Source organism: Motacilla alba, chromosome 19 (assembly GCF_015832195.1).
Source record: "Motacilla alba alba isolate MOTALB_02 chromosome 19, Motacilla_alba_V1.0_pri, whole genome shotgun sequence".
NCBI lineage: Eukaryota > Metazoa > Chordata > Aves > Passeriformes > Motacillidae > Motacilla > Motacilla alba.
The window spans coordinates 7,292,897-7,304,814 of NC_052034.1; the positions used below are offsets into that span (position 1 = coordinate 7,292,897).

Sequence of the window (11,918 nt, forward strand, 5' to 3'; positions counted from 1 at the left end):
CATAAAATGTTATCTCTAGGAATTTCTTCCTGAGCTCTCCTGAAAGGCTGGCCCCCACAGAGGAGAAGCAAAAGCTATTTAAAGCCCAGCAACATTTCCAACCCCCAACAGACTGGGAATAAAGGCATGCAGCTGTGACAGAAGTGCCCTTGTGGTAATTCCCCAGTGGGCTCAGTCAATACCCAAGTTCCTGCAGCACAAGGTAGAACATGAATTTTTATTTCTCTGTCATATTCTGTGTCAGGTACCTTCAGAGTCCTGTAAAGCCCCTTCAGAGCCAGTGACAAGACCCAAGTTGTTTCCACTGCCTCAGCATAGCTGCTGTCCATGCTGGTCTGCAGGAGGTGGGTGGAGATGAGGACAAAGTGCTGCAGGTACTGCCTCAGCTGGGTCTGGGAATCACTGCCTTCCTGCCCACATTTCTGAATCAACTGATAGTCTTTCACTACAAGAGAGAAAAAACACAACTCACTTGGTTCACATCAAAATGTTGTAGAGTCATCTCTTAGTAGGTATGAGTAGGCTGAGACATGAGACATCCTTACATCAATCATGTTCTAATAAAGGTCTTCTACAAAAATTATCTCAGGTTCCCTGAACAGTCAAGAAAATATTTCAATTTTCAGTACAAGTTAAAAATCCCCAGGCCACTTCTGACAACAGCAGATATTTGCACATTAGCAGTACAGCACGCAAAGTAGCTCATGCTGTATTTTACAATTAAAGTGGGCAAATTTCTGACCTGCAATTGATATGGTGAAATAAATATTACTGATCTTACTGCTTAAAATGTCAATAGGTAAACAAAAAGAAAAGCTTTTATATTCAAATTTTCCTTGAATATCAAAAAGTGGTTCAGTCTGTTGATTTTTCCAAATGTCTTTTACACAACTTCAGTGGTCAAATCTTAGGACAACCTTTGCTTTATTAACTTCACGATATTAGGTCATACAAAGAGAAAAGCCCTTGCTCCTAAAAACCCAACGGATTTGTTTTATAAAAACATATATTACAAATATATTAAATGTTAAATTAAAATGTTAAATATACATTAAATATTAAACGTACAGTATAAATTTTATATATCGTATATTGAATGTATATTTTTATATATATGTAAATATATATTAAATGTTCATTTGGTCTGAAATTTTAGGGATATCCAAACTGTTTTTAAATTAGCAATTGTTCTAAAACATGAAGCACAGGTTTTTAAAGGATAAGACACAAGCACTACACAAATCTTGAAACAACTGCTTCATCTTCATCAAAAGCCTGCTTGTGAGATTTCTCAACAGAAAGGTCTCAACAGCTTTTTAAATCCTTTCCTGAATAAAAATAATTGAACTAATTACTGCAGAAGCTTCACAATTTGGCAGTGACCTGCAAGCATAATTTGGTAAGGAATGAGCAGAAAGTCAGGCAACTTACTAATAATGGAATTCAAGCTCTGCAGACCTGCACAGTGGTCTAGTTAACATTTGCTTTTAACAAACTGTAAGGAAATACTCTGTGATTCTCTGATAAAACAAAAATGTCACAGAACCTGTTTTTCTCTTTCGGGTTTTGATGTCTACAACCACTGCCCTGTTCTTCTCAGTGAAGTGCTTCAGGATGATCACATTATGAGGCTCATTAGCATTGTCCATGTACACAGAACGAGTGCCCATACACAGCACCTGAAACGGCAGCAGAACTTCAGTTAGGATTTGGAACACTGTCACATTCATATTCTCTGAAAAAATCCCGTATCCCGGGATTTTTCTCCTGGGAAGCTGAGAAGCCTCAGAGAAAAGGAAAACAATTTTTATCTCATTTGCTTCTCCTGTGTTGTGCTCATGTGTGGAATGTGTTTGGAGATTGTTCACCCACAGGTGATTGTTCCATTGGGTTCTGCTGTGAGCTGTTTTCACTCTTTGGCCAATTGGGGTCAAGCTGTGTCAGGACTCTGGAGAGAGTCATGAGTTTTCATTATTATCTTTTAGCATTCAGTAAGTATCCTTTCTGTATTCGTTAGTATAGTATAGTTTAGTAAAGTATTCTTTAATATAATACAGTATATTATACAGTATTTATTATTATAAAATAATAAATTAGCTCTCTGAGAACATGGAGTCAGATTCATCATTCCTTCCTTCGTCTGGGGACAACACAAATACAACAGAATACTTACAAATACACAGCCATGTCTTATATTGGTTACATTTGCTTATTCTTGCTATTATATTTTTTAGCTGAACCACTGCTTGATGCCTGGTATTTGCTGGTATTTAGAAAATGGAAGTTCAAGTCTATAAAAGAAATGTCTACAACAACCAACTTAATGTTACATAGGCAATGTATCAGCTATGAACATCAAGATGGAGGATGGATTGTTTTGCTTGTACAAAAGTCCTTTTAGATACTGAAATGAATGAAGCTGCTTTGCTTGTAGCAGTTATAAGTAGCACCCAAAGAAATGCCAGGCAAAACCAGCTCACTATTCCTCATTAGATCAATGTTAATTGTGCACAAGTGGAAAGATGTGAACTCTGACACAAATCAGATTTTGAGAGTTTGTAAGAGTGTCCTCCATTGATGGAATCTGTAGCGTTTAGAAAGAGATACTTAAAGCTTCTGTTTCCAATTTTGTTTCCTTTAGGACTGCCACGCTACTTACCTCAGGAAAGCCAACCAGCACCAACAAAGTGAAGATGTTGGTGTGCTTCAGCTGGAAGGGCAGCTGCTTAATGCAGTGGTCAGTGAAAGCAGCAATCACATGGTGCCACTGTGCAGAGGAGTTCAGGGCCCGAAGGATGTCTGCCATGGAGCTCGCCCAGTCCAGCCCCACACGGCTGCAAAGCAACAGCAGGCTGCATTAGGAGGGCTGACTGCAGCCTCACCTGAAGCTATTCCTCCTCAAGACAGCATATCACTGGTAATCTGTCACAGCTGCAGCTTTCAAATTGTTACAGAACTGCTTTTCCAAATACTTGAAGCTTTCATGCCAGCTGACACACAAATCCTGGTTTGTTTTCTATAGAGCATAAATACTATTCTGCTTTCTGAGAGGGTCTGCAGTCCCAAATCAAAGTGTGCCTGAACATTGCCACTGTTAACTCTGAATTTTAGTTTAGAACTCAGAAGTTTCTGTTTGCATGGCAGCAAGAGGTTTATTTCCCATGCACGTGACTACCTGCTCACTCTCTGGATCACACAAATAACCTACAGGGACTGGTCTCTTACACTAAAGTTAGTTTTTGAGAAAATCCTTTCCCTCAGCTTATGCTCTGGATATTCTTAAATTTCATATGCCTTTCATAAATTTAAAAATTATGAAAATCATTTCATATACTTCCCTATTTGTTTATGAACCCTCCCTGTAAAACACAGCTACAATAAAAAATAAGTCACATTTAACAGGCATGACATTAATCTCAGAAAGCTTGAGAACTTTCTCAGCATTTTCCAAATCTGTCCCTCCCTGCTGTTTCCAGTGCAATTTCACTATAAAAAACCTCTCTCTCAAGTACTCTCTTACATAGCAGGGCCAGATCCAGAAGTCAGCACTGGTGATAGTTATGTGACACACCCTCCTCCTTTCCCAAGTTACACAAGGGATTTGTAACAATGTGAGAGAATGAATGTCACACAAAAAGTAAAGGACTGTATTTTTGGCTTTCCTTGTAGTTTCCAAACCTCGCTTCCTCCTCCATGATATGCTGCGTAGGTAAGCACAGGAAATTAGGCCACTCTTCAGTTGCCAGCCTTCTTCTGGAAGGAAATTAAAATTCCCACAGCAACGAAGGCCGCAGATGCTAAGCCCCTTCCATGACCAGGGTACAAGTTTAATTACCTTCCTATTAAAAAGCCTCTGCACAAGGCACACATGAAAAAATTACAGTTCAGCAGAGATTAACCAATGGGTTAAGGTAAGAAGCACCTGTCTAGACACACAGCTCCCAGACTGAACAGAAGATGAGTTGTCTTCCATCCTTCTGGCACTGTAGACCCATCTCCTGGTACAAACAAATTATGTTTGGCTGAAAGGATTTTAGTCACAGCAGCATCCACTTCTGCAGGCATAAGCCTGAGGATTAACTGGCCCAGGAGTCCCAAGGTTAAATGATAAGTTTCATTCAGGTGGCCAGCATTTGAGATTACAACATGAAACATCAGTGGAAGTATTTGTTCTAGGTTGATCAGAGACATTGTGGAGCCCTGTGGAGAGAGAAAAATCTCAGTGAGGCAGGGAAAGAAAACAAGATTTTTAGTCCAAGTCAGCATATGCAAAAGCTTCTGTTCTGAAGGTCTTTCAAATGGGACAGAGGGAATGAGAAACTACATTCCTACTTTGGTTATTGGCCTGTTAGTGTGACCTGACATGTGAAGCTAAACGGAAGATATAAACTCTGCTAAACAGTTAAGACTCCACCTCACAGATACATTAAAATTCCCTTCCCTCTCCCCCCACTCAGGAACAAACCCTTACATTCCTCAGTGCTGTCAATGTCTGAAGACACTCTAATTCACATTTCACAACATGTAAGCAACATGGGGCCACACCTCACATTTCATTCCTATTCACTTTATTAATGCTATTTGTGCACCTAGAAAACTACCCAGATGGAAGGAAAAAGAACTAACTGATTTGAAAGGTGGTAACATAGCTGCCAGCAACCCCAAAATCCTCTTCTGAGAGCATTCAGCAAAAACTTGTTCCTGGCTAGGTATTAAAACCTTCTCTGTTGGTTTTGGGGTTGAATCCTCTGCGATGGAGTCACCTGATTTGTAAATAAAAACAAAATAAGTGACATTAAAAATAAATAAGTGACTGCTTAATTTTTATAATCAAAATCTAAAAATAAATAGAAATTATAAAAAAAGAATTACAACAATTTGGAAATTAAGTCTTTATGAAAGTGTATGGAAACAGAAGGTAAATAAACTTATACCATCTAGTAAAACATATATAGGACAGTGCTAGACAGATCCATTTAACTTTCAACATTCTTACAATCCCAGTCTTTAACAGGATAAGACACTTATCCTTGCACTTGTGTTCCAAGTGCATCAGAACACACAAGTGTTGTGTTAGACCAACAGGCACTATTATCTCTATACATGGATGGAACTTGTGGAAATCTACTCTGACTCCTTTAAACAGACTGCAAGGCATTTGTTCAGAGCAATGTCTGGCAGGTTTTAACAAAGCAGACACAGCCATCTGAAAAATATGCAAAACTGGATTAGGAATAAAAAGGACAGCTGTTTGTTTGCAGATGAGTGGATATTTCTGAGACAGGGAAAATGAGAAATGATGTTTTACCTGTTGCAGGAACATTCTCATCCACAGACAAGTCTGACTCTTGTCTCACAACAGCTTTCTTTGCAGAGACAGCTTTGATTTCAATTTCTTGTTTTCCTACTTTATCTTCTGCAGGAGACTGGATTTCCTTGTGAGTATCTCCTTTCCCCTAAAAATAAAACAGAAGTACTAAAAGATTAAAACAAAATGTAATACCTGCAGGAACAAGCATGGAAAGAATTCAGTCATCTGCACTTGACAAACATTTTTTTTGAGTATCAAAACCCTCTACTGAAGAATTTCTTGATGTATTCGTGTCTAAAGTTTCCATACAATTTAATTATGTCCTTTTATTTTGCTCATATCTCCCTGCATAAAATCATTACAATATAATAGTTTTAAACACTCTATAAAACAGTAGGAAACTCATACTCAACAGTGCTAACAACCAGGGGAAATGACAGCCCTTTTGACAAAGAACAAAACATGCTCCTCTCCTGCAACACTTTTGTGGAAATCAGTTCAGAACAAGAAGTTTTTGATCAGCCAGATCTAATGAAAAAAACAACTGTCCCCTTTTCCCCCTCAATTTTTACCTACCAATGAAATCATTACTATCCCTTACTTCATTCCCACATTCAGAACAGGGTGTTTAAGCACCTCAAGATGTTTAATATCAGATCACATGTCTGATGTCAGGGGTTCTGGAGGTAACAGCTACTTACACCACGATGCACCAAAGAGCCTGTGCTGCGTCTCTCATCTCTTCCCTTCCCTGCTCTATCACCAGGATGACTTTTTGGAGCACTGTCTGTGGGAGGACTGCCTGAAACAGTGTCGTTCTCTGAGATGGACTCATCTTCTGGTAACATGCAGAGGAGAGCTAAATTTTTCAGTCCTGGGAACAAAAAAGTTATGAAAGTTATTTAGTTGAGTGGCAAGACAGACAAAAAGCAAGACTTAAGCACTTTAAAAGAGAACTGCAAACTTCATACACAATTCTTTTGAACATTAACTTCATCAAAAACATTTTCTATCAAGCTCATATAATTATGTAGTTTCATTGAATACTAGTGAAGGACAGATGGTGACATCCTCCACCTCAAAGATGCCATTGGGATAGAGGTCTTAATTTAAGAGAACAGTAGAGTGTAAATTATGAATAGCAAATTACATTTGTCTTACTTTTCAATCTTCTGACCACTTGCACAACAGAACTGTATAACTGTATATTGTAAACAGATTAATTAATGAGTATGTGTAAGTATTTGGTGGTGGTGCTATTTCAGTTGTATTAGAGCTGCTCCCAAAAATGACCAAACTTACTTGAATTTGAGTCTAAAATTCTTGATACATTTAAAATTGGTCTCTATTGTATAATCCTATTTTCTGTAGTAGGTCTTTGTTCACAGAAATCCCCATTTCCAGACAAATGAACACCACTGCCAGAAATTTATACAACAAACACAGTTTAAAATCTCTTCCCATGAGATGCAGAACAAAAAACTTTTTCCACCAAGTTATTTGCTGTCCTTCAGCTGTCAGTGATACATTACTAAAAGAACATGAAGCTGTATTGACTGATCCCTTTACAACAGCTAAGATGGAAAAAAAAACAACCAGAGACTTGCCAAGTTGTGTCCAATGTTTATGTAGCATAAAATTAGTTTTCTCAAGCACTCCATTTTCCATGTTCCAACGACCCTGAACGACACTTGTTCTACATTTGCTTTCTACATAAACAGTTATTCTCAGTGAAGTACACAGTAGCTTCCCTTTTCCTTTGGAAACTTTCAAGCCAGTAACCACAGACATTTGTGACACTTGTAGAAAGCATTGTTCAGAGCAGGAGGAGCTGACTCACCTTTTCCGTGCTGCGCTTTCATCAGGCAGTCCCCAATGAGCTGAATGCACTGATGCTGCAGAACTCTGGCATGACTGAGGACCTGGGGATCCAGTTTCTCTCCTTCTACTTCCTCCCCGTTTGCCAGATCTGCACTGTAGAGGGTCAGGGCAGCAAAGAGCAGCCAGGAGTAATTGTGGACGTAGGGCTGGATGAGGCGCTGGCGGTCGCTGATGCGGATGGTCACCATGGGGTACACCGTGATGCTGTGGGTGGGCAGGTGGCTGCAAGGACAAGGGACACATTTAGGCATGCAGCTTTTGGTTTTCTGCTAACCAACATAGTCAGTCACAAAATACCTTCAGAGGAAAACACTTAAAACCCAACACATTCCAGAGGTTCAAACTGTGGACCTGGTTTTTATGACCTCTGGTGTCAAGCACTGAAAACTGTTTCCACAGTAGGGATTGTCTCTTCTGTCCAGTCATACAGGACTGGTAACTCCTTCTGCAGCTCTCCTAGCCACATCCAGAAAACAACTGCTACCAAGTGACTTCAGGGGTTGAGGCAGGTTTCCAGACATTTTTGCCAAACTGGTTTTATCTTTGTTTCCCCAAAGGACACCAGGGAGATGTTCTGATGTCAGACACAGCTTTATAAGAAGCACCATGAGAATGACTGATTGTATTTAGCTACTAAATATTGTCTTTCTGCCACATGGGGGAAAGCAAATCACATTTTTAATACCTGTCAGAGTATTTCTTTGCATGATAGCATCCATAGCAAAGGTCAAAGTCATCACAAACATTGCAGTTCATTCTCCGACCTATGATAACTCCTTGGCAGTGATCACAGGCATATTCCATATTCACCATTTCATGGTCATCCTCATGTCCCTCAGGTTTAACTCCACCTGTAAAGAAAGACTTCCCTGTAAATCTTTTGGACAAAGGACCTTTCCTAATTTCAAGTTTACATTCATACTAGGGAAAGAACATTTAAACATTTCTAAAGAACCCAGGAGAAGTGTTTGACTTTATTTTGTGTATCATTGTCCTGGGTTGCAAGATGTGGGTGGGGGTGTGTATTCTATTCCCATCTGTTAGAGGTGGGGCAGTTCTCTGCTGTTAATTGGGCCACCCGTTAAAACCAGGTGGGGCAGTTTTCTTTATCTCTTCCACAACTAATGCTCCCTCCCAGAAATATCTTCTGTTCATGGCCACTGAGTGTCCCTGCAGGGCTGATCAAATTCCATCATCCCATGGGGAGATGCTCTGCCCAGGGCAGGAGCCAAGCATTCCTGCCTGGATCCAATCTGAGCCTGGAACAGCACAGCAGCCTTTGCCCCCTGCATTCCCAGAGGAGCAGCTTTCTGCTCCCCTGCATTGCCAGAGGAAGAGCAGGCCCATCTCCAGCAGCCCTGGAGCTGCAGAGGAAAACTCCCCCCTTGTGCAGGATCCCTGCTCCAGCAGAAGCACAGCTGGCCCTGCAGGAGGGCTGAGCCACCATGGAATGGCACTGCTGCCACCACCCTGACACACAGGGGGTCAGGGTCTGCTCTGACTCTGTCAGGGTTGTTTTGTATTACTGCATTTTCATTTTCATTTTTCCTAGTAAAGAACTGTTATTCCTATTCCCATATCTTTGCCTGAGAGCCCCTTAATTTCAAAGTTAGAATAATTCAGAGGGAGGGGGTTTACATTTTCCATTTCAGGGGAGGCTCCTGCCTTCCTTAGCAGACACCTGCCTTTTCAAACCAAGACAATAATTTCCAAGATACTGTTTTAGCTTCAAATAGAGAGTTTTGAGGGGTTATTCAGTGGTTCTTACCAAGGAAACAGGTTTTACACAGATCCATGTCATTGCACTGCAGACAGCGGTAGCGATGCCACGGCGCGATTTCGTCACAGCCATCACAGGAAATGTCTACGTTTAACAGGTCACAGTAACGAGCAACAAACATGTGCATCTACAGCAAGAAACCAACACAATTTGCTTGAGTATTATTTTCTGTCTTGGACAAAGCTTCAGACACGAAGCAGAACATTTCCCCTGCCCAAAATGAATTGGGATATTTTAATCATTTTAGACTCTTGAAAGTCCACAGAGATCCAGCTAATAAAAATTAATAATAAATCAGATTCCTTTCTGCCCTTTAGGCTTTTAAAGGTCTCTTATTTATCCCTTCTGCAGGTAAATACACAAAACATGAGGTCACCTTTCTCTGCTTCTCTGGGTCAGCTTGAGCTATCTTTTCATACCAGGTCTCAAACATTACATCCTGACATTCATCCATCCATTCACAGTTTTGCTTGTAGTCTGCAATTTCATCTTCTTCACTCCACTGACTAAAAGAAAAGCAAGCTTAAAATTAAGTTTGAATGCTATCAGGCTTCCCTTTAATAAAGCTTTACTTTTTAATGAAGAACAAAGTGCTATGACATGCTAATAAAAACAGAATTGTGAGAAATCCCATTCACTCAGTTAATAAATGACCATACAGACACCTGCTTCTTGCTTATGTGACATGTTCTTAAATACACATGGGGACCATAATGCAAAAATCAGGAAAATCTACCCTTACAAAACAGCTTTTGGAATGCTGGCAGATCAGATCAGACATTTTAAGTTTTTTTGGCCTTCACATTCGCTCATGTGCAAGCACAACTACTATAAAATTGCCAAATAAAGGTGTTAAAACATTTGACATTCATCAAGGCAATAAACAGTATTATACAGCTCCTGCTACACTGCTAAACAAGCAAAGCGTTCCAGTAGTAATCAGGTTAAACTATAAATTCCAATAGTTTTTGCAAAAATTACTGAAATATTGAAATTTCAATATTAAAATATTGAGGGTTTTTTTCTGAATTCAGCAAAAAAAAAAATTGAAATGCTTTAGCTAAGCCCTTGGAGACTGATCAGAATTATGCCATACTTTTAATAGTACCCTTCATGCTTGTTCCAGCACGAAGTTCAGGAACTTTCCTGGGTAAAATGGAATCAGTATTTAGCAGCATGTGAAAGCTGCAATCCTCCTGACTCACCAAATGACACTGTCATGGATACTGATGTTCTCCTGTGATGTTGTCATGAGGAGCTGGGGCAGCTGGATCTCAACAAAGAAGGAAAGATCACTGGGCTCCCAGCTCATATCCAAGAGGTGCAGGAGAGCTGTCTGCACACAGGATAAGGCAGGAAGCAACGACCTAAATAAAAACAAAAGACATTAAAATATGACAGCTCTAAAGCTGACCTAAAGTTGAAAGACCTAGAGTTGAAATTGTGTGTGGAAGAAGGGTAGAAAAACCCCTACACACTGATATTCAGGCTTTACTATGCATTAAAGAAACCTGTGGCAGGAACTGAGGTTTATCAAAGTATTCAACTTACACAATTTAGCAAGTACAGACTATGGAATTTGAAAGAAAGATACTTTTCCTTCTGGATTCAGTTAAGATCAAGCTAATGGTGTTGTCTGAGCATTAGAAAGAGCGTTTGTCTCTCCTCTACAGTACAGCACTTTTCTTAGTATTTGCAGGAATTTATTCTGTTTGAAACTTTTTTGACATTTTCACTTGAAACTGAACAAAGAACTTGAAAGTTATTGTCAGAGAGACTGACATTATAGCCATGAAATTCTCATTTCTCTAGGACACCTGGCTATAAATCCTCCAGATTCTAACCAGAATGTTGCCAAAACATGAGATTTAACATTAAAGCATGGCTGCAGAATTGCCATGTTTCTTGTGGCATTACCCTTGCCCAAGTATTCCATGATGAATTTGCTATTTCTAGTATTTTACTACTAAGCTTCCGAGATACACTGCAGAATTGTAACTACAAAAATGCAGTAAGTCAAGTTTTTAACACTGATAATTTTTTTGTTTTCCTTTATTCCTTTAGTAATAAAAAGCCAACTTGGCATTTTTGATCACAGGATCAAGGCTCCTCATTTAGTTCTGTAAATAATGGCAAGTACAGCCAAAATCAATGAACACATTGAATGACAACAAATTACAAGGGCCAAGTTATGGAGGAATGCAAAACAAAAAAAAATCACATAAATATAGCAAGCAATGTACTGTACCTGTCATTAATTGTACTGAATCCCTTCACAGAATTTACCAGGAACAAAACAAGCTGATAGTAGGACTCTCGAATCTCTTTGTGTAGCTCAGCACCACAGCCTTCCAAGTTTCCAAAGTAGCTGCAAATAAAGAGTCAGTTTAGTAGCCCAGAATTCACTGTGATATTTTAGGTAGCATGATTTGTGCAAGTTTTACAAACAGGCCCTTTTTAACCCCTCTCCACAAGTGGGAAGGATGTTAGTTTTATTTAAAAATGCGGTCTAGATGTTTCAAACAAAAATGAAAGAATCCTGTACCAGGAATCAGAAGTGAAGAAATTGAACAGGCAAAGAGAATATTCTCAAAGCACCAAGAAGATAACATTCCTTTAAATGAAAAAGTTGCTTTATGAAAATCTAATCAAGATTTTAAAGGAAATCAGTGCATTGCAAGATGACCACAGAAAGCTCCTGACAAGTGAGAAGCCAAGAGACAGAGTTGTGACAGCACTGGCCAGATACAACATAGAAATCAGAGCTACACATGCTCATGGCATGAACAGCTGTGCAACTAAGTCCCACTTGAAAATAATTATTAATTTTTTTAAATGAAGTACACAAGATCTGCCTACTAGCCTGAAAGCTAACCTCAAGCCAAATTTTATTATCTACATGCATTAAAAAGCAGAACTTTCTACTCTTGTCAATATACATGCCTG

General features: G+C 39.4%; 1 protein-coding gene across 1 annotated transcript in view; it reads right to left on the minus strand.

Moving 5' to 3' along the window:
* The window catches only part of ZZEF1 (zinc finger ZZ-type and EF-hand domain containing 1), a 58,580-nt gene that overhangs the window by 14,786 nt on the left and 31,876 nt on the right, over positions 1-11,918 (minus strand). Inside the window, exons 31-43 of the mRNA XM_038158319.1 lie at positions 11,221-11,340; positions 10,178-10,339; positions 9,349-9,478; positions 8,961-9,099; positions 7,878-8,043; positions 7,152-7,414; positions 6,013-6,185; positions 5,309-5,456; positions 4,627-4,763; positions 3,923-4,200; positions 2,660-2,834; positions 1,547-1,679; positions 249-445 (exon numbers count right to left, since the gene is read on the minus strand). Coding sequence (XP_038014247.1) covers positions 249-445; positions 1,547-1,679; positions 2,660-2,834; positions 3,923-4,200; positions 4,627-4,763; positions 5,309-5,456; positions 6,013-6,185; positions 7,152-7,414; positions 7,878-8,043; positions 8,961-9,099; positions 9,349-9,478; positions 10,178-10,339; positions 11,221-11,340 — 2,221 coding nt within the window. The remainder of the gene's footprint in view (positions 1-248; positions 446-1,546; positions 1,680-2,659; positions 2,835-3,922; positions 4,201-4,626; positions 4,764-5,308; positions 5,457-6,012; positions 6,186-7,151; positions 7,415-7,877; positions 8,044-8,960; positions 9,100-9,348; positions 9,479-10,177; positions 10,340-11,220; positions 11,341-11,918) is intronic.